Here is a 22122-nt window from a genome sequence, read left to right as displayed (position 1 = left end):
GTAGAAGCAGATGGCCTGCCCTTCTCCCTCGCAACCACTGGGGGTGTCGGAAGTCGATCGGAACTGACCTTGCAGTCCACAGTCAAGCCCTTCGTGGTGGAGCCTCCACGGATCCCAGCCTTTGGTCACATTCCACCGGGCGAAGCAATCACCACGCAGCCAGACTCAAGGGGCAGGGACATCAGGCCCCACCTTTTGATGAGGCAGCAAGATGACACAATAGAAGAATACCAAGGGGGGGGGGGCGCTTCAAAAAGTTCATAGAAAAATGAGATTCAAAGATAATGGGATTTTTCCATACATTTTTTTTGAAGCCCCATTATTTAAGTGCAGTCACCTTTGAGAAAATCCCATCTGCCACCCCAATTGGACAAAGGAAAGCCGGCCTGGGAGAATCCAAGTGTCAGCCGCTGACATTTTCTGTATGACGATGGCCTTTGCTTGGAGTCCTGGGATCACCGTGGTTACGTACTGGGCTGCTAATAGAAGCACTGTGGGTGAGACCCTCAGCCCTTCTGTGGGGCCAAGGCCTGGAGGTCTCCTCCCCTGAAGATGACCACCCAGAAGCTGGCTCTGTCACAAAAAAGTCATTGTGCGTTCAGGATGAACTCCCTGTTGTAACCCGTTATTTTATTTGACATAGGTAGAAAGAGCCCCCTTGTAAAGTGCAGTTACCCTAAGGTAACTTCGCTTAATTCAGACTCAATGGAATTTTAATAACTCAACTAAATAACATGGCTCAAAAGCAGGCACCTTTTTGCTAGATGCGGTGTCACCTGAAAGGGCCAGATAATGCCGACAGGACTCTCTTATTCACCTGCTACTGACTAGACGCTGTCTACTGAACAAAATCATCCTGAGATGATCTAAGACTTACCAAACATTACGATTCTGTTTGCTTGCTCCGGGTCAACGGTTGTTTCCATGGTCACCCTGAATCCTGAGTTAATGTAAAACATCTTTATGGGATTCCATAGCCAAAGGTAGATAGCCTCTAGGGATTCTGATTTCTAGCAGGACACAACACAATCCGCTGTGCCCTGCTGTGGACTCCCCCCAGGTATTCCTTTTAAATAAAAATCTCTTTCTTCCTCTGATTTGGAGGGGGTAAATTGGCTGAACCACTTTGGGGTAAAATACCTGCATTTCAGGGGGGGGTGGTGGTGGTGGCAAAAACAACACACAACATGCCCTTACCTGAGGTATGACATAGTGGGTAATGGGGGCTTTTCGGAGTCACCCTAACTGGTTCCAGCCGTGGCTGCACCACGTGGCTTTGGAGAATTGATCCATCAGTAAAATAAGAATACGCCTACCACAAGGGATTAAGATGTAAACAGTACATACAGTGCCTGCCACCTTACAAGGGCTTTGTGTACGCTATCAAGAATGTACTGATGCGGAAGGGCGCGAGTGTCTCCTTGAAAGACGGATTCATTTCGGAGAAAGTTTTTAGTCCGGATTTACAACACATATGCAATACACACACACACGACCCGATTAAACACACATCATCTAGCAGATCTCTCTCTCACACACACACACACTCCTCCCTCTCCCTCACACAGAGACGCCACCATTTGTCACTTGTCAGCTGGAAATCGCGCTGCAGATGAAATCTAGAGTGGCAGACTCTAGCGAAGCCACTTCCCAGGACTGTCGTTTCGCCTGCCCGAGGCCTGCCGACGGCGGGACCGGCAGGGCAGCCCGGGAGGCCGCGTCTTCCTTCGTCACGCTCGCCCTGCGGCTCCGGACCGCCCCGCCCCTCTCCCACTGGCGCCTACGAATGACGTCAGAGCGCGCGCCGAGGTCGCGCAGGACCGCACGCGCCTGCGCGCTGCTCAGAGAGGCGCCCCGCGTGCTTCCGGGAGCTTGTGGCTGCGCTTTGGCTGAGCGCTCGGCCCTGCGCAGACACGGTCTTTCGGACGAGCCGTTCTCGAGCCGAGGACCATGAACCGCAGCCGGCAGGTGACGTGTGTGTCGTGGGTCCGCAGCGGCGTGGCCAAGGAGACGCCAGACAAGGTGAGCCAGGCCCTGCTGCTCAGGGAGGAGGGGAGCGCCCGGTTTACCGCGCCTCCGGGAAGCTGGACCGCTAACACGGGACTCCCGTGGGGCTGGCTTGATGGTGATCGCGGCTCCGGCCGGAGGGCCTCGGGGGGGAACTCCCCCCACCAGTGACCAGAGTCCTCCCCAAGCCTTCTTAGCACCACAGCTTCTCCACACCCACCCCCGGGCCTCCTCAGGCTCTAAGGAGTGGGGGACCCCTATGTGCAAACTCGTTTAACGCTCAGAGCACTGGCTGCCCGAGGAGTAAACGGGGTGACAGCAGTCGCGGAGAATAAGCGGGTGTGGAAACGTCACTCTTGAGGCCGGGAGCTGAATTCTGAATTTCTTGCCGAAATGCCAGCGACGGGGGGATGGGAGCTAAATGGGACGCGTGAGAAGGAGTGGATTAAGATGACTGAAGTCTTTTCTCAGAGACATTTGAGTTGTTCATGGCTGGGGATGTAACTTAAGCAGAAGGCATATTTGCTTCCTTGATGGGCATGTATACTAGGGTGCTTTGAAGCAATTTACGGTGGAAGGGATCTTAGTAAATAGAAGGAACTGTGAAAGCTCCCGTTTTCCTTAAAATTAGCATCTCTGTCCATGTTTGCAAGGAACCCTGGCAGTGTCGTGGGCTGTGTATTGGGCTGCTAACCACAAGGTCAGCAGTTCAAACACACCAGCCCCTCTACAGGGGAACAATGAGACTTTCTGCTCCTGTATAAAGTTACAACCCTGGAAACCCTATGGAACAGTTGGGGTCACTTCACCAGCTGTTATGTTAACGTCTTACGCCCCATGAAGTTATGCTCAACGTTGTTCGCAAGCTTCATTGTAGTTCTGAGACTTGTGGTGGTCTTTTTAAACCCAGTGGCCCCTGCGAGAGGCAGGATGTGCCAGGGCAGCTCTGTTTCCAGCTCTCTCACAGGTGTGTGTGCTCTTAGCCCTTTCCCACCACTCCTGGTAAGAGAAGCACTTTAGCATTTTGCCTTCCTTGGCCGTTTCCACCTCCCACAGGTTTTCCGGGACATTGAAATCTCAGCACGTGTGTGCTCTCTCCTAGGTCGAACTAAGTAAAGAAGAAGTAAAACGCCTCATCAACGAAGCCAAGGAGAAGCTGCAGTAAGTTTGGGACAACTAAAGGGCTCTCGTGGGGCTGCTGACCACAAGGTCAGTAGTTTGAAACCACCAGCTGCTCTGCAGAAGAAAGAACTCCTGCTCCCCTCAGAGTTACAGTCCGGGAGACTCACAGGGGCAGCCTGCCCTGCCCTACAGGGTCACTGTGAGTCGGTATCGGCTCGATGGCAATGAGTTTGGTTTGGGGGTGATTGCTCTCTGGGTCCAGCTCCAGATGGGATATGTGTCTTAGAGAATGCTGCCCAGGTGGTCTCGTGATGAATGGTGCCCTTTGGGCCGTGGGTTTCTTCCCCCAGGGAAGAAGGTGACAGTGATGAAGAGGAGACCGGCGAGCCTTCAGAGGACAGCGTGCAGAGTGGGCGCACCCAGGCTCCGCCCAGGGAACCCCCTGAGGATGGTGACCCAGAGGCTGACAGACTGCTGGCCGATGACGAGCTGGCTGAGTACGACTTAGACAGATACGATGAGGACAGCGACCCAGGTGGGTGTGCCTTCCTCCTGGAGTCGAGCCCCGTGTGCAGTGAGTGGTTCATGTGGGCTGTCCTTGGAGACGCTCTTGTCCCTTTTGGTCAATTGCGCCTTGGGCAGAGCACCCACTTCCCAAACTGGATTAGAAAATAAGCCCTGAGCTCCCGACCCCAGCAGGGTACTGGGTATGTACAGCATGTGCAACCCCTCTGCCTGGTGTGGGTTATTTTGGTTGTTTTTTTTTAAATTATTTTATTGGGAGCTCTCACAGATATTATAACAGTCCATAATTTAATTGGTTCAAGCATAATTGTACAATTGCTACCACCATCAGTTTCAGAACATTTTCTTTCTTCTTGAACTCTTTGATAAGAGCTTCCATTTATTTCCCCCACCACCACCTCCTGTCCCCAGGTTGTCTTTGGACTTGGATGACTTTCTTTGCCTCAGCCACAGTGATTTTTATTTGGAATGTGAACAGTGTTTGGAGACCTCGTGGTTGACAATAATTAGAAAAAATGAGGACCATGAGGTGTACCCTCTTACTCTAGAACAGGAGTCAGGAACAGGGAAGAGCCAACCTGTCCCTCACAACAGTTAAGAATTATTAGAGTCATAGATGTACTTTTCTAAACAAAGGAAATCCCGATTCTCTGAATCATCATTCTGTTGTCACTTTCCACTGTACTTGAAGCAGAATGTGGCTCAGGAGTCACAGTTTGCTGACCCCTGCTCCAGAAGAAGAGCCGTGTTTTAAAAACAATCCACTTTCAAATCCCTTGAGGGGAACAGGTAGAAGTTTGGCTCCATGAGGTACGTCAGCATGCCAGCAGAGGGGAGACATCTTGTGGTGAAGAAAGCTGCTTAGGAGAGTCGGCGTGTCTCCGTTTTGTACGACCAGACAACCCTGATCCGTTCTGTGTTGATGTTGAGTTTCAGGGTCATTTTCTTTCCGGGTGCTCAAGGCCACCGCTCTTGAATCATGATGGGAAAGGCAAGCTAGGGAGGCAGGGGGAGTGTGGCTGTTTCCTAGAAGGAGATCGTGCAGTTTGGCTTCGTTCATTCATTGGGAGAGTTGTGAGCTCCAGGGGGTGTCTGCTGTCCACGCATGTGTGTTCCCCTCCACGGTTTTCTTTTCCCGAGTTCGGCTGCTCCCAAGACTTGGGTGGATCTGAGCTAAAGAGGAGAGGAGATGCCTTAGGAAAGTGCTTATGCCAGAGGACCGTTGGCTTCATCTCGGTGTGTGCATCCTTCTCCTAGAGGCTGAGACGCTGGGTGCATCTCTCCTGGGCCTGACCGTCTATGGGAGCAACGACCAGGACCCGTATGTTACTCTGAAAGACACGGCAAGTGTTTGCATGCCTTTTCTCATTGTGCTCCTCCGTGTGTGGGAAACCTGACAGTTCTTCCTGAAGTGAAATGCAGAACTGCCATCCCAACCCCAAACCCACTGCCAGCACGTCAATTCCAACTCGTCGCCACCCGACAGAGGGTATTCAAGGCCGTACACCTTTCTGGGAGCTGAGAGCCTCCTCTTTCTCCCCTGGAGAGGCTAGTGGATGTGAAACGCTGCCCTTGCTGTTAGCAGCCCAGTGCCTAACCCATAGCAACAGCAGGACTACCATGTGACCCAGCAATGCGGTTCTTAGGTACCCAACTGAAAGACCTGAAAGCAAGAGCTCAAACAGAAAGGTGGACACTGTTGGTGCCCAAACCTATTTGGCCTACCACCTCCTTTTCAGAGAAAAAAAAAATTACTCTGTGCCCCCTGGCCGTGACTCCAGGATAGAGTGTAGGTGTCTGCTTCTGCAGCCCCCTGGATAAGGGGCCTGTGGGCATAGTGGTTGCCCATCGGGCTGCTCTAACTGCAGTGAGTTTGGATTTGTTTTCTGCATAGTTCCGGCGCCCCCTGGGCGTGGGGCAGCGTCACCCACTTTGGGAAGCCTGGCTGTACACCAGTGCTCATAGCACTATTCACAACTACCTGAGTCTCCCTGGAGAGAAGAACAGATAAGCGAGGTGTAGCATGTGAGGGCAAGTCGAAAGGTATCGCTATCTGGATGCCAGTTCATGCCTGCCGACACATGTTTACTCTGAACAAAACGTGTTTACACGTGTCTCTGTGACCAGGGATGGCAGCAGACAGGTTCTCCGGTCATGCAGTGGTCTCGATCTCCTAAGGATGCCTTCAAAGCTATTGGGCGGGCCAGTTAAACGCAAGGAGATCAGCTACGAAGCTTATCCAGACTTTGGGGGAGGATGGACTCCAGAGTGATGATCTTGACAGATTTTCTCAAACGACCCATTTTTAAGTTCCCATCACGATAGTGCGCTGCTCATTCGAGGGTAGCAAGCACTGTCCTTCAAGCATTCAGACACCTCTCCCCATCCACCCGGCATCCCTGATCTGCCCCACCCACCCCTGACTTCACTTTGCTCCCCAAACACAAAGAACATTGGCATTGAACACGCTTTCATTCCTGTGCAAGATGCCAGGCCCACCTGCTTGGGTATGGTGCACATTAAAGAGCGCCATTTCTCTGGGGACAAGGGCGCGAGAAACTATCCTCAAAGGTCTACAGACTTAGGTGGAGAAATAATGGCTTTGCAGCGAAATTATTTTTTGTTGGTTTGATAAAGGTTTCTCTGCTTGTGTAGCGGTGCTCATTTGACTCACCCTTGTAGATGTACCGTTGAATAGTACTTGGCCCTAGAGAGGACATTCTGCTGTGTGCTGCGGAATTCATGAATCTGAGTGAAAGGAGTCAGCCACCAAGGGCACACGGTGTATGATGTAGAATAGGCAAGTGCATAGAGATGGGTGATTCGTGGTTCTTTCTGGAGGGAGCTGCTCCTGGACGCGGACTGTCCCCTTTCCCCTCAGGAGCAGTATGAGCAGGACGATTTCCTGATCAAGCCCAGTGATAACCTCATCGTCTGTGGGAGAGCTGAACAGGACCAGTGCAATTTAGAGGTGCACGGTAAGTGCGCATGATCCTGGAAATAACCATCATCGTCAGGGCCACGTCTGGCTGAACGGGGGTGAGAGCCTGAGGCATCTCGTGAGTTGCTTATCTGACGAAATCCTACCCAGCTGCAGATTTCCTGGTCTGGTGTGTCACCTTGGCACCTGGGTTTTGAATGAAAATAGGACACCTGGAGTGCTAACGGTGGTGGTGGTGGTGGTGGTGGTGGTGGTGGTTGTGATTGTGATGTGCCTGCGTGCACGTCCCCCCTCTCCCCCACCCCCAACACCACCACCAGCAGAGTCCTGTGCCAGCCTCCTGGTGGCTGCTGGGGGTGAGCTCACTGGGGCAGGTCATCACAGAGGGCCTTCACGATTGAGATTTGCACAGGATCTGCCAAGTACGCAGACCATGTGCCTGCGAGAAGCCTTGCAGAACGGCATTCTAAAGCTGATCTGGAATAGGTAAGAGAGAGCCCATGTTAACTCAGCATCGTTTCTGTTACTGTGGAAACCCAGTGCTCTGGGTGCAGTTGGGTTCTCACAGGACCGCCAGCTCATGCACTGAGCAGGCTTTCCCCAAGCACAGTGATTGGCAGACAAATGCTCCCTGAAGCAGAGCTCCAAAGAGTTTAAATAACAATTCTTCTCATGGGCGCCTTTCTTAATAAACTATATGGAGAGAGCCAGGACTGCCCCAGTTCTTGGGGGTCTTACTGGTTTGTGTAATTTTTGAAAGACTAGCCACGGACTTTGAGAACATTTTTGCGCTCTAATGTTTTAACTGTCCATGGTAAAGAGCTGGTTCTGCGTTTTGGTAAAATATTAAAGGAGAGTAGTTTCGGACAAGCATTTCGATTTCTCCACGTGGATCTCCCCCACCCCCATCCCCCCGTATGGTTTTTGTTGTCACCACTTGTTGCTCAGTGAGAACTTCAGAGACTACAGCTGGGACACTCCCCCTGCGAGTTTCTGTCACGAGTGAACTAAAAGACAGGACCGTCTTGCTGGGGGACGCGTGGTCGGGTGTTCAGACAGTAGCAGTCGTTTCTCTGTGATGTCCATGTTCCCCTGTGGGGCGGGCCAGGTGATGGAATATGTGAGGGAGCTTCAAAAGCTTGCGGAACTTGCAACAGAGAGATTCCCAGGAACTTCCTGGTGTGCCCTCGTATTTCACACGCAGAAGTGTCCCCTTGTAAGTGTCGTGTGGCCACACTTTGGGCATCGTGCCTCCCGTCCATTTGATGGGGAGAATCTGTTCATTTGAACGGGGTGTGGCTTGGAGTGGCTCTTGCTCTATTGCAGTGATGTCCCTTTTCCTCTGTTTGCAGTCTACAATCAAGAAGAAGACTCGTTTTATGTCCACCATGATATCATCTTGTCTGCGTATCCTCTGAGTGTGGAGTGGCTGAATTTTGATCCTAGCCCAGATGATGCTACTGGTAATGGGAGAGTTCAAGGGCGGGCCTTTCCAAACCCCACGAGCTTCAGGTGCAAGTGTGAATGTTTTCAGAGTGCTTGTCGGTATCTTATGAAGTCACTTGTTAGACATTTTAGGACGTTACAGTGCCACAATTTTTTTTTTTAATTTTATTGGGGGCTCATAGCTCTTATCACAATCCATACATATATCAATTTTGTCAGACGCATCTGTACACATGTTGTCGTCTTCTTTTTCAAAACATTTTCTTTCTACTTGAGCCCCTGGCATCAGCTCCTCATTTTCTCCCTCCCTCTCCCACCTTCCGTCCCCCGTTCCCCCTTGAATACTTTATACATATATATTTTTTCATGTCTTCACTGACTGCTGTCTCATTTCACCCACTTTTCTGCTCTCCGTCCCCCTGGGATGGGGGCGATATGTCGATCATTGCGGTCAGTCCCCCTTACTGCCCCACCCACCCCTCCTAGTATCGCTGCCCAGTGACGCAGTTACTGAAACAGAAACCAGAAAACCAAACCGCTGCCGTCGAGGCGATGGCCGCCCCATAGGACAGGGTTGAACTTCCCCCGTGCGCGTCCCAGGCTGTAACTGTTCATGAAGTAGAAAACCCCGTCTGTCTCCCTCAGAGCTGCTGCTGGTTTCGAACTCCCGAAACCATCCCTTAACGATGTGGGGCCTTGACGTCTTCGGTCTGGGCAGGGCTGAGAGCACGTTGGCTGCGGAGCGGACTGGCATTCCCATAAAACCGGTTTAGAATGATGTATCCTCACTCAAAAACTTCAGGCAAAATCCGAATGAAGAGGCGTGCCAAGTAACAGCTTTGGAGCAAGTGAGATAGGAGTGTGCCCCCATGTTCGTCCTTTTAGTACCTCTTCCTCACGGGGGTGGGAGCTAAGGACACGATTGTTCACAGCCTGCTGATCCTCCCCTTCACAGAGCCCCGTAGAGGAGGGGCGGGTGTTGTCCTAGCTAAAGACAGAGGAGGCTGGGACCTGAATGCTGGCCCGTGGACCAGAACCTCAGTATTGACGTCATCGGGAGCTGGTTGTGGTTGCCAGGTGCTGGCAAGTTGATTCCTAGCCAATGTGGCAGGGAGCTGCCCCCTAAGAGTGTCTAGGCTTCTGTCACCAGGTGCTGTCCCTCACTAATGGCTTCAAACTGCCGGCCATTTGATTCACAGCCAGCCCATCCAACTGTTGTGCGATTGGCTCCATTTTAACACCATTCTGAGGGTTCACAGCCTTGTGGAAGCATGGGGAGCTCCCTCAGAGGCACTGCTCCTCTGTGCTGCAGCGTCCTGTACTTGAGCAGGAGTCGCCGTGTGTGTGTGTGTGTGTGTGTGTGTGTGTGTGTGAGTGTGTGTGTGTGAGAGAGAGAGAGAGAATAATTGCCGAGAGAGAGAATAATTGCCTTGCTTCTGGGAGAGAGAAAGCGAGAGCGAATAAGTGCCTTGTTTCCTCCTGCAGGAAACTACATCGCTGTGGGAAGCATGAACCCCGTGATTGAAGTGTGGGACCTCGATATTGTGGACTCGCTAGAGCCGATCTTCACACTTGGAAGTAAGCGATCCAAAAAGAAGAAGAAAGGAAAGAAGGTCAGTAACTTCACCGACGTATCGAAGCTGTCAGACAAGTGGACATCAGCTAATGGGGGTGGAGGTGAGGCAGCAGGGACTAGCCAAGTGCCTCGTCCCCACCTGACCGGGTAGGCCGGTCGTTGTGGATTGACTGGCGTTTCTTCTAGTGTCAGCACGCTAACCCAAAGGCAGAGAGGATGACTGGAAAGTCCTCGGTCTCCCACGGAGCAGATGACTCAGGCCACGTCCCCCTCCTACACCGGGCTGGTCACATCAGCCCGAGGGATGTGCACCTGCCCTGTCCCAACACAGTGTCCTCAGGAGCTCTGTACACTGGGTGTGCTTCGTAAGCCTAAAATCGAAATGTAAAGCAGCAGGGCAATTTTTTTATTATTAAATACTTTTATTGGGGGAGCAGAGTCGTTTTTGAAAAGCACTTAACCTTCCTAAGTAGCCGTTCTCATCCTTCAGTGTTTCTTTTGTGGGGTCCTTCATGGCTTAAAATCAGCTAATCCTTTAAGAGATAAAATGCTAGTGACATGGGACCTTTGAAATTTCTATTTAACTTCGTGTTTTCAGTTCGAAATGTCTATGGGAATGTTGAATTTATAGATTGGAGCAGTTAGTTTAAGAACGACTGGTGTCTTCTCTGTCAAAACTGGGTATCCCCGGTGTCTGAACTAGAAGGAAACAAGGTGCTTTTTCAAGAATCACTTGTGTGGTGGGGAAGGGGCGTGGTGGTGGCAGGACGGGACTTCAATACAGAAAGTCACGAAGGACCATGATTCCAGGTGTCCTCGGCAGAAGGCCACACCGATGCCGTCCTTGACCTGTCCTGGAACAAGCTCGTCAGGTAAAGAGAGAGGCAGGGCTGTACAAGCCGGGCTTATGGAAAGTCAGCAGACTGTAAACGGAATTATTTCTGGGCCCCGTGACAGCACCACACGGCATGGTGACTGTAACTTTGTAGTAAACGTTGACCTTGGGAAGTGAGTTTTCTAACCTTTTATTTTTCAAGAGTATTGGGCCTCTTGCATTTCCTTAAGAATGCCAAGGCCCACTTGGGAGTTTGGGGTACTTGAAAAGGATTGGTTGTATCTGCCAATTAACCTGTAGCTCCATCGTTAGTCTTTCAATTCATGAGCATGGAACGTATTCCTATTTGGATTAAACTTCTTTGCTGTCTTTCAGAAAGCCTTTGTAGTTTTCAGCACACAAGTCTTGTTCCCCCTTCCTAAGTCATCTATTCTGTTTGATGCTGCTGTAGATGGGATTTCTCTCTTGCATTTAATGCTATTGATTTTTTTTTTCAATTGGGCAAATAGAAACTTTGTTATTTTTCTAACAGTGTTTTATGTTTAATGCTAGCAATTGTTTAAAGTACCCTGACATCCTCCCCTACTCAGGAATGTGCTGGCCAGTGCGTCAGCAGACAACACCGTGATCCTGTGGGACATGGCTGTGGGGAAGCCAGCAGCCAGCCTGGCAGTGCACACAGACAAGGTACAGTGGGCAAGTGGGCGGAGAGGATCCTAAAACGGGGATGGTACTAGCTAAGATAGGCCCCGACGTGACTCTTGGTACCTTACTGAGCCCTTAAACACCCAGTGGAGGAGACAGGCAGAGCCCAGATAGGAGCGAGTCCCTTTGTGAAATTGAATTTGTACGTAGGTCGGAAAGGCTAGGTATAGTTGCTATTGAACATCAGGTGGTCAAACTTTGGTCTTAGTGTATAGAGGGCCTTTCCGGTCCCTGCATCCGAGACAATAAGGAAACTGCACAGACTCGGGATGCGTTTCGCTTAAGAACCTTGTGCCGCCCACTTGCTGCAGGGACCTCAGTGTGTCTCGCAGGCTCTCCACGGGCTGGCTGGTCAGGATGAGGGTGGATGAGGCGTCCTTCCTCACCCAGGGACTGCCAGTGTAATGCCTGCTGTGGGGAAGCGAAAATGGCTGCAGACTGGGCGAGTGAGGTGTTAGCTAGGGTTAGAGAGAGTGGTGGTGCCATCTGCCACCTGGTGAGGTGACAGAGTGCCTGGGGAGCTGCAAGCCAGTGTGTGCTCTAGAGGCCTTTGGGCACACGTGCCGGACCCCCCAGCCCTAGCAGCCCCTGTGTGTCGGGGCATGGTGGTCTGCCAGGGAGCACTCCAGAAGTGCTTGCTGAAATGCAGGCCCGCGAGTTTGGGAGGAGGGTGTGCCCTGCTCCTGCAGCACGGCCCTGCGCGTCTGGAGAGTCCTGTGTGTCATCGGGAAGCCTGGTGCTGGGCACACCCACACGCCACCGGTTCATCTTGCTTCCGCCCTGTAGGTGCAGACCCTGCAGTTCCACCCCTTTGAAGCTCAGACCCTGATTTCTGGATCCTACGATAAGTGAGAGCCCCCCACCCTCACCCCAGGGGACTGGTGTGGGACATGCGGGTTGGGGGGGGGGGCAGGAGCACCCGTGTCTCCTTTGCTTCGTCCTCCATCAGCAAAGGGATGTGTTGCTGTCATCACGGGAGCTGGCGGCTGCTTGGACGCAGTGCCCTGACGCAGACCACTCCCAAACGCGTTCCAGAAACCCAGCCAGACGCGGGTGTCGCCTGTGGCTGCTGATCAGACTTGTCTGGCCTGTGTCGAGACCTTGTGGCCGGGTCTGAACCCCGGAGTGAGACCCAGGCTCTCCAGGGTTAGGTGCAATGTCAGCTCATGCACACCTGCTTCTCAAAGCCACTTGTGACATGCAGAGCCACCGGGGCCTTCTTGTGACAAGGGCCGAGGCCACCAGTGTGTGCAACTCTCCCCTTTGCTGTTAGGTTTTAGAACATTCCGGCAGCTGCCTCTGAACTTCCCGGTAGTGTTTTATTATTTGAGTTCCATTTAAAGATAGGGGCGCACTCTCAGAGGAGTGGGCGCTGCAAACCTGCCTGTCCCCTGTGCCCAGGTCCGTGGCCCTGTATGACTGCCGCAGTCCAGATGAGAGCCACCGCGTGTGGCGCTTCAGCGGGCAGGTGGAGCGGGTGACCTGGAATCACTTTTCACCGTATCACTTTCTGGTAAGAGCCCCGTGTCGCCCACCACTCTGCTGCTTCTCCACGTTTTTAACGGCATGCTTTCCGTGGATGCTCACGGAGGCTCGCAGCAAAGCCGGCTCTGTCCTAACTGGGCCAGCGGTTGGGTTTTCAGCCTGAGAACTAACAAGGATGGTTTCTAGTAGGGGAGCAGCGGGTCAGCCAGAAAAACCGGGATCACATGCCTGGCCAATGCTTCACTCACTTCCAGTTCCTGTCCTGCGTACCACGTTTCGCGGTGCCCCGCCGTGTGTGGTACTTCACTGCAGTGAGCTGTGGGGGGTCGCGGTTGCTTGGGGTTTGTGAGCAAGTTTGGTGTTTTGATGGTCGTGCCATGTTTTAAAGCAGCGTCTCCAAAGTTGTGGTTACATATTGGCTGCCGACTGAAAGGTCAGCAGTTCAAAACCGCCAGGTGCTCTTCAAGTTAAAGAAGAGCTTTTCTACTCCTGTTCAGAGTGACAGTCTCAGAAACCCACAGGGGCAGCTCGACCCTGTCCTCCAGGGTCACAATGACCAGTGAGAACTGAGGGATGGCAGTGAATTGGGCGTGAGCTGGAGCCAGGTGTCCAGAGGGCCCAGCAGGGTTTGGACAGCGCCCTCTGACACACACACTCACTTACTCGCTGGCTCTGCCATTGGTCCTAAAGTCACAGCTCTTTCTGGGAATAGGAAGTGATTTGAACAAAATGGTCCGTCTCCTCCCTGCCGGGCCTTCGCAGGTCCTGCCCACAGCCATCCTGCGCCCTCGCTCCACCTGGCTGCTGACAGGCTCCAGTCTCCTCCTCCCTTCAAGTGTAGCAGCTTACCAGGGCCTGCCCTCCTTCCCGCCTCACGAGTGCCTCTGCCATGGCTGTGGCCGTGTGGATCCTTCCTAGTTCCAGAAGCTCCTGGCATTCTCCTTCAACAACCCCCGCACTACCACCACCCTCTCACTTCCAGCCCCTGATGAGCCGTGTCCTTGTCTAACTGCCCTGGAGGTCTGTGACACAGGAGCTGGCTGGCCACCCACTGTGGGGACGTGCCCTCGGGGCTTCTCTCTCTGCCTCCACATGGGCACCGCCCCTCCCTCAGGGCTGCCCAGCTCTGGAAGCCTCACTCCCCTCTCCGGCAGCCTGCAGGCTCACTAGCTGGCTGCAGCCAGGTCAGCTGATTCAAAAGCAGACTGAGTGCCTGTCTACGTCAGACCAACCCCCAGGCACGGCCCAGCGGGCTGCACTCACACTGTGCACAGTGGGTCAGGCTGGGGCCCCGGAGTAGTCTGACCTTGCCCGTCTCTCCCTGGAGGTCAGCACGGAGGACGGCTTTGTGTACAACCTGGATGCGCGTTGCGACAAGCCTGTCTTCACCCTGAACGCTCACAGTGCTGAGATCTCAGGTGAGGGGGAGGGCCTGGGCTCTGTGGCTCTGGCGACAGCGGCGGAGCCCTGCCTCAGTGGCTCCTCCCAACCGTGTGCTCGTCCTGCAGGGCTGGAGCTGAGCAGTCAGGTCAAGGGCTGCCTGGTGACTTCTTCAGCCGACAAGCACGTGAAGATTTGGGACATCCTGGGGGACAGGCCCAGTCTGGTCCACTCGAGGGACATGAAAATGGTAAGAACCACCAGGGCCTCTCGTTTTCTGTTTGTTCTGTCTCCACCTGGATGACCGTCCTCCTGTAGAGGAACCACTGCACTAAAGAGTCGGAATTTGTTGGGAAAGGTGGTTTGTTTCAGGCCTGGTCAACTTTGGTGGGAGATTTAGGTCTCCCTGCCCTTTCTTTAATGACATAGGACAGTTAGGAGGCAAATCAAGGACTGTTTCCTTTTGCAACCACCATGATGAACAGTGGCTTGGTGTTCATAAGGAGCCTCGGTGGCGTAGTGGATTAGGCGCTGGCCTGCGAACCACAAGGTCAGCAGTTCAAATCACCAGCTCCTCTGTGTGAGGACGATGAAGCTCTCTGCTCCAGTGGAGAGTTATGGCTCTGCCAACCCAAAGGAGCAGCTCTGCTCTGCCGTGTGTGTGTGTGTGTGTGTGTGTGTGTGTGTGAGAGAGTGAGTGAGAGAGAGAGAGAGAGAGAGAGCGCGGGTTTCCTAAGCCAAAGTGCAGTGACCACACCCCTGGACCCTACCCTTAGGACCGTCCTAGGGAACCTTGAACCTCTCAGGCACCATGGCTGTAATCATGGTCAGGTTATCTATGGAGGCGAAGTATACAGAACTAGTTCTGTTCCGGGTCGTTCATCGTGGGGAATTCATTGTATAAACTCAGTGACCAGATGAGTGCTTCGTAGCGGTTAAGGATGATTGTATGGGAAGAGGAAGAAGACAGAATGGTTTTGATGGCGCCGTACAGAAGCAGCATCTGCTTGTGTGGTTTACATGTGAGATCTACAACTTTACAACACACACAACGAGACCGCTGTCTTCCAGTCGTCGCGTTTCCTCTCGTTCACGTTTCCAGCCGCGCTCCTGCATCCTCTCAGGAGCCTGGCCGGCACACACTGCGCTCGGGGCTGCAATCAGAGGTTGGCATGTTGACCCACCCAGGAGAAAGGCCTGCTGTCGGCTTCAGAGCGGCCCGCCTGGCCCCCGCCCCGGGGCAGTGTCCTGTCACGTGGAGCTGCTGGGTCAGAACCAACATGTGCTCGCCAGCCTCCAGCAGCAGTGCACTGTCTCGTGACGGATGTGGTTTTGCTTTTTAAGGGGAAGGAACGAACTAGAGGTTTAAAAATGTACTGCACAGCGCCCTCTTGCCTGCCCACCCTTCTTTGTCCGCGTGGAGAACTGAAATAGTGGTGGTGCTCAGTGGGGCCTCCCGTCCTCACGGAGTGGCCGTCTCACCCGGCCTGCAGCGCCTTGTGCCCTGGGCTCAGGGAAGACACCGCTGAGGGTGTGGGGCACGCACTGGATCCCAGCCCTCATGTACGCGCGGGACCTAGACATGGGGGCAGGTGCATACTCCCAGCTCCGGCTCTCCCCCTTCAGGGTGTGCTCTTCTGTGCTGCCTGCTGCCCTGAGCTGCCGTTCATGTACGCCTTCGGAGGCCAGAAGGAGGGGCTCCGGGTCTGGGACATCAGTACAGTCTCCTCAGGTAAGGATCCCAGCTTCCCACTTGTCCTGAGTGAGTTCTAGAAGGGTCCCCCAGGTGTGACTTGAGGACAAGCCTGGGTGCAAGGGAATCGGCGTCCACCCTGTAGCATCCTCTGGCCAGGAAATGCGTCACATGTCTTTGGAAATGTTTGAGCTCGTAAATGAAGTCTCATTTTAAATGCAATTCACTTTTTAAAGTACCTATTTATGATGAAGTTTGAATCTTAAAAGGTTGTTTTTGGAAAGTTGAAATGCAGCCTGGCTTCCAAGAATGACCCTCTCTGCAGTGTGGATAAATCTGCCCCTTTTTCCACCCACCTCCGGCCCCTCCAGCTCTCCTGAGGGCCCCTGCGCCCCTGCTACGTGAGCCAGGCTGCTGGGTGTTCTTTTGAGATGGTCCGTGTCCACTGTGCCCAGATGGGATCAATCCAGAACCAAAGAAAAGACTTATTCCAGGGTTCACGTCATTCCCAACATTAACTTGGACTTCTGAGTGGATTCCTTATTTCTCCGCTTAGAAAATGCAACTTCAGCATATTGTCATAAACCGTTTCTCCCCGGGGAGGGGGTGTCATTTTCTGCCGTAGACTTTTCGGTTCCTGACCTGGTCGCTTCTTCCCTGTTATCTGTATTGTAGTGAATGAAGCATTTGGAAGACGCGAGAGGCTTGTGCTCGGCAGCCCAAAAAGTTCCTCCATCAGCAGCCCGCTGGGGAGCAGGAGCTCAGACCCGCCCATGGAGGCTTAGCATCAAGCGGATCCCTTCCTGGTTTCTGGACTTCAACCCCGGGCCTTAGGACGCTGGCCCACAAAAGTTCTCTGTGCAGCTGCATGAAGTGGGGTAGTGACCAAGGGGGGAAGACCCCTCCTGTCTGCCGGACACCCCCCTCGGTGAGGGCAGGCCAGCCACACCCCTCAAGCCCGGCTTCCTGTTTGCCATTTAAACACACGGTGTACAGAGCACCCGCTGTGGTGGCCAGGACTAATAAAAAGGGTTTGAAGCAGTCATTCCTTAACTGGGCCTCTGTCCCAGGTGACCGAGGTGGGTCAGATCCGAGGCAGTTAAGAATCTGACAGAGGAGGAAACCTGGAACCGAGCGAGCGGTGATTCACAGTGACCTCCCTTGGGTTTCTTTGCATGATGTTGAGTGTTACCCACGAGAAATGGCCACTCGTTCAGCGCAGTGGGCTGCCCACCTCGTCTGTGCCACGTGCTCGGATAGTAGCCTGTGCACAGGTGGCTGAGTTGGGAAGTCGGCTCTTGGCCCGTGGGGTGTGTGAAGATGAGACTGGAGGCCTTAGCCTGGTTTCGTAGGGAGTGACTTCAGCCGTCGCAGTGAGTGCCTGGCACGTCACCCCATTGGTCCTAAGTGCGGCTTCCCCAGAAGCTCTCTGCCTAGAATCGCAGGGCGGAGGATGGCGTCACTGGGTTTGGTAGCTTTGGTTAGGCTCCTAATTAGATACCAAAATAAGCCCAAGCCACATAAACTGACAGCTAAAGGGAGGCTTCTGATAGCACGAAGCCTCTTGCCCATCATGTTTCTGTTTAATGCCATTCAAAACTGCTCCCCCAAATGCTGCTTCCCTGGCCTCCCAGCTCAGGTGAAAAGTATAGGCCTTTCTCAGTTCCCCCAAGAGCAGGCACCTCGGAAGCAAGCAATGGGCTGAGCAGATCTGGCAGCAGAGGCCAGAGACGCTGCGTGGGCCTGCAGTCCTGCGGAAATGCGCGCAGCACAAATAGCGGGCTCCTGTCCCTTCCTTTGGACAGAAGTGCGCTGCTTAAGCATGGACAGGTCTGAGCCTGCTGCCTCGGGCAGTGGCTGGCTGGGGTGGTGCCTCAGCAGGGGCAGGGCTGGAGAGAAAGGTCCTTCAGGTGGGGCTGGAGACTGCTGCAGACTGACCATGCTGCCAGAGTGAAAAACTCACCACTTCAGAAAGTCTACCCAGGTGCCAGTAAGTGCCTGCCAACGCCATCCGGGTGTGCAGAGCCACAGGTGCAGGGAGTAGCAAGTCTGTACCTGGGCGGTGGGAAGCACAGGTGCTCGAACACCGACCCGGGGCTGCAACCTACTGAAACGCTGGGCAAGAGAAGGGGGTGTGGTCACGGCCTTTCATCTGTGTGGTTTTCAAGCGAAGAGCACACAGCCCACACCCTGGGTGTTGACCCTCAAACTGCCAGGCAAAGACCCCGGGAAAGGAAGGTGGGAGAAGGGCCCCTTCCTACTGTGCTAGGGGTATTCTCGCACTCCCCCAGGCCCTCAACAGGGACCCTGGGAAGTCTAACCCAGCAATGGAGATGAACCAGAGTATTTTAAAACCTGCCATCGAGTCAATTCCAACGCATAGTAGCCCTAGAGGCAAGGGTAGAACTGCTTTTATGGGACTGAAAAGCCTCATCTTTTTCCCGTGGAGCAGCTCCTGGTGTCAAATGGCTAACCCTGCTGTTTGCAGCCCAACTCATAAACCATGCCACCGCCGGGGCTCCTCCATCCAGAGCTAGCACTGGCCTTTGGTCCTGCATTGCTTGGGTTTGTTAGGTAGGTTAGCAAAGGGCTGGGGATGTCTGTTAACGCATGCCCAGAGGGCCAAGCTAGGGAAACAAAGGAGTGGCGCACCACACATGCTCAGGGTTCCCGCCTGTGGGCAGGGGTGGGCGTGAACTTGAATTGGCCCACCTAGACCAGGTGAATTCAATTCAGCCATGGGGTCGATCAGGGGTCTTCCACCACGCCTCCCTGTGGAATCCTTGAAAAGGCAGAAGCCCAGAGAAGGGAGGAGAGAGAACTTAGGCGCAGAGAGCTTTGGCGGAACTGCGGGACGCTGAGCCGCTTCCGGCCAGGCTGCCTGTCCGGGAGGAGCCCCTCGGAAGCCGTGTAAACCTGAAACTTCTAATTCTCAAAAAACTCACTTCGATCACGAACCAGGCTTCCGCGTGAATTCTTTCTCACGCGGAGCCAAGGGCCGGGGTATATATCTAGCTCCAGAGAGATCTAACAGGTTCACCTGACTGGCTTGAGGTGACCCTACTCCAACCGCTCCTCAGAGGAGCAGGCGGGTGATCTCGGGAAGAGGCTAGTTTGTCCACCCAGTCTCCAGCCAGACATGCAGTCTACACGTGTCCACCAAAATCACCGAGCACAGTAGGAAGCGGACTCACACAGAACCCACATACCGGGCTGCGCTTGAAAACAGCCAAGATCATACATCCAAGGAAAGTGAACGCTGGAAAAGAACTGGGACCTCCAAAGCCCCGATGGGAATGCTCACACTGGAAGATGAAACTGCTGAAGTTGGGAATTGGATCCTCGATAAGCTGGACCAAGCTGAGGGTCCCCTGAGTAGACAAGATCCTCGGTGGGTGGTACCAAGGGGAAGGAAGAAAGACATGTAATACTCTCGATACACATGGACTTTACATGTTATACGTGACGCAAAACTCACACATCTTGCAAGTGGACCCCGGGATGGAATGAGTGCAATATTCAGAGATCAAGATCGGCATCTTAGAACGTCAAATCCGTGAGCACGGGAACGGCTGGCATAATTACTCATGCGGGAAAGAAGGGCCCAATGGGAGCTCATCCAGAGAACGGCGGTCACCAAAAGAAGCCCTGCAGCAAGTGTCGGTGCAGCTGTGCGGTAAGGGTGTAAAGTGAGGCCACCACTTGGGAAAGCCTGAGAAAATGCCCTGAAAACCACATGGTAGATTTACCAGGTGAGCCAGTGTTAGTCTGGGTACTTTAGAGAAACAAAACTACGGAAACTCGTGTATAAGAGTTTTATATATATAAAGGTTAAGTGCACATCAAGAAAACATCCCAACCCCGTGCTGCCCAAGTCCAGAAGTCCAACATTATCCCATTATGTCCACCACCAATCCACAAAGTCCTCCATCTCACAAGACACGCAATGATGCCGACTGCAGGGGGAAAGCCGAGTCAGTGAAAGGTTAATCATCTCAGCGCTGGCAGGGGTCTCCACGTGGCTGCTCCAGCACCCAGGGCTGCATCGGGGTAGGTCCATGTGGCTTCTCCTTGGGGATGTCTTGCAGGAAGTGAGCCTTGCCAGCTGAAGCAGGGAACTGGCTAAGGCAGCTGCACCCTGGTCTGACCGTCAAAAAGCAAGAGACCCGAGAACTATAAAGGGGAGGCTCACCAAGCCATTTATCTCCCCGCCCTTCAATTAACCCCATGTGTTTATCGGCCAGGATGGCACAATAAACTACCTCAGCCAGCAAGTCTACTCCTTGCCTCAGGGCAAGGAGAGCAGGCACACACAGGCTCTCATGCAATATCCATGAGCAGCAGAGTTCCTCCCATGAAAATGGGGACGCGGTCCCACCAGGATAGCTAACACCAGCTACCCTGCATGCCCCCAAACTCAAGAAAGCTCTGTTTACCAAGCAAAGGCATATATGAAGATGCTACAGAGGAGAACCAAGCAAAGAGTAAACCTCTGTGAGGGCTCAAACAGTTCAGGCACCCTCGTCCTGTGGAGTCAGGATATGCCACCATCCGGGCTCACGGATGTGTGAGAAGGTCAGGAATATCACCAACATGAGAAGCTTGCCTGACCTTTTAATACCTTTATTGGGCCTGATGATGTAATGATGCTTGATTCCTCACCTATATGGTTTAACTGAAATCTTTTGCCCTCTTCCTTCCCCTGAAGTTTGGCTGATCTCAAAAGGCCAACCCTCTAAGCCCATTATTGGTCCTTTCGCTAAAGCGATCAGTGTGGCTTGGTGGGGCAGTGGATTACACAGTGGGCTGCTAACTACAAGGTTAGCAGTTTGAACCCACTAGCTGGAGAAAGACTGACAGCCTTGGAAACCCACAGGGGCCGTTCTACTCTGTTCTGTAGGGTCCCTAAAAGTCGGATCAACTAGTAGGCATGGCTGGCATTAATGACCGAGAGTGTCACTGCCAGCCAGAAGGGTGGGGGTTAAACCTACACTCGGATGGAACGCCTGGCGATCCACTTCCATCAAGTCTGCCTGCCTGAAGATGATGTCATCTTTTTGATAGAACAGTTTTACTTTGGTATCATTTACCGAAAGCATTTTAATAAACTTGCCACAAACGAAAACGAGTTGTACAGTCATCACAGTCGTATTTTAGAACCTTCTGACCATCCTGAAGATCACTCGCTCTCCATTCGTTCCCGTCGGTCCCACACTCCAGAACTTGCCACTGAGTCTCCTTGGAAACCAGTGGGGCACAGGTCTCCCCTGACACACAGGGCTGCCTTGAGTTGGGATCGACCTGAGGGCACTAGACTGGCCGAGTCCAAGAGGTCTGGCATGATTCACTCAGTATAAACTGTCAGACGGCCCAGGTGGCCCACCACAGACAACAGACATTCCTTGGTTGGAAACTAGGACCGAGGTCAGACTACAAAAGTCCAAATGGCTGGTAACCAGCAGATGGGTAAACAAAACATGCCATTACAGACTGAATTGTGTGCCCCCAAAAGATAGACTGGTGTTCTAGCCCCTTTCCTGTCGATGTGACCGTGTGTGGACATGGGTTCTGTGCAGAAGTGACCAGTTAATGAGGTCACGCTGGAGTGGGGTGGGCCCTGGTTTGAGTGTTGCCTTCTGAAGACAAGCCATGTAGAGATGGGTCTAACTGCCAAGAAAGTCCTGGGGCTACCAGGTCCCGGAAGAGACCAGGAAGGATCTTCCCCGAGAAAGGACAGCAAATGTGGACCTGAGGAAGCCCTGACTGGCACTCCCGCCCTCTGGAACTGTGAGACAATGAACTTCCGTTCCTTAAAACCCCTACTTTGATATTTTGCAATGACAGCGAGGGGGTCTACCCATTCCATTCTGTGGTAAAAGAATCAACCACTGCTACATGCTGCTCACCCACAGGGTGAGCCTTGAAGACACTAAGTGGGTGGGCCTAGAAACAGGATTCCATCTTAGCTGCAATGTTCACAAAAGGCAAGTCTATAGAAACTGGATTTGGCTGCCTGGGAATAAAGGGTCGCCGTGAGTCAGAAGTCAACTCGCTGGCAGTGAATTTTGACCTTGGAACCGGGGGTAAGAATGGGGCGTGAGTGCAAATCGATGAGAGGGATCTTTAGGTGACCAAAATGTTTTAAAAGACGACTGTGGTTACTATCGCACAGCTCTTAGGTTTTGTTTTTGGCATGTTTACTAAAAACGTTGGGGGATCTTACACCTTGGCCAAGTACAGCTGTGTCCTCAAAGAGATGAATGAAGACCTTTTCAGACTGACGGACGTCTGAGGGAAATCAGAGTCGTGACACGCACACCCGTGGTCCCCGAGAGCACAGGGCACAACAGCAGCAACAGAGATGCGAGCTTCCTGCCTGCTCACCAGCGGAGAATGGGCGCCCCCCG

The 22122-nt window shown here is 53.1% G+C and overlaps 1 protein-coding gene across 1 annotated transcript; it reads left to right on the top strand.

Moving 5' to 3' along the window:
• Positions 1–1866: 1866 nt before the first annotated feature.
• PWP1 (PWP1 homolog, endonuclein) lies at positions 1867–16760 on the top strand. The gene is made up of 15 exons (XM_004700325.2): positions 1867–2022; positions 3110–3168; positions 3480–3664; positions 4912–4997; positions 6536–6632; positions 7948–8058; positions 9527–9654; positions 10428–10489; positions 11043–11139; positions 11944–12005; positions 12559–12670; positions 13970–14060; positions 14151–14272; positions 15649–15754; positions 16391–16760. Exons 1-15 carry the CDS (start codon positions 1951–1953, stop codon positions 16498–16500), a joined length of 1500 nt encoding a protein of 499 aa, XP_004700382.1. The 5' UTR covers positions 1867–1950; the 3' UTR covers positions 16501–16760.
• The last annotated feature ends 5362 nt before the right edge of the window (positions 16761–22122 follow it).

Source organism: Echinops telfairi, unplaced genomic scaffold (genome assembly GCF_000313985.2).
Source record: "Echinops telfairi isolate 266 unplaced genomic scaffold, ASM31398v2 ScPeMD7_2;HRSCAF=8, whole genome shotgun sequence".
Classification (NCBI taxonomy): domain Eukaryota; kingdom Metazoa; phylum Chordata; class Mammalia; order Afrosoricida; family Tenrecidae; genus Echinops; species Echinops telfairi.
The sequence above is the reverse complement of the archived record's forward strand: the minus strand, read 5'-3'. Positions and strand labels throughout refer to the sequence as shown.

Bases quoted from the DNA above. Each gene is read 5' to 3' on its own strand.
- PWP1 (XM_004700325.2), top strand. From the start codon at position 1,951: ATGAACCGCAGCCGGCAGGTGACGTGTGTGTCGTGGGTCCGCAGCGGC. The intron at 8,059-9,526 runs GTAATGGGAGAG...TTCCTCCTGCAG, and splicing joins TAGCCCAGATGATGCTACTG to GAAACTACATCGCTGTGGGA. The intron at 10,490-11,042 runs GTAAAGAGAGAG...TCCCCTACTCAG, and splicing joins TCCTGGAACAAGCTCGTCAG to GAATGTGCTGGCCAGTGCGT.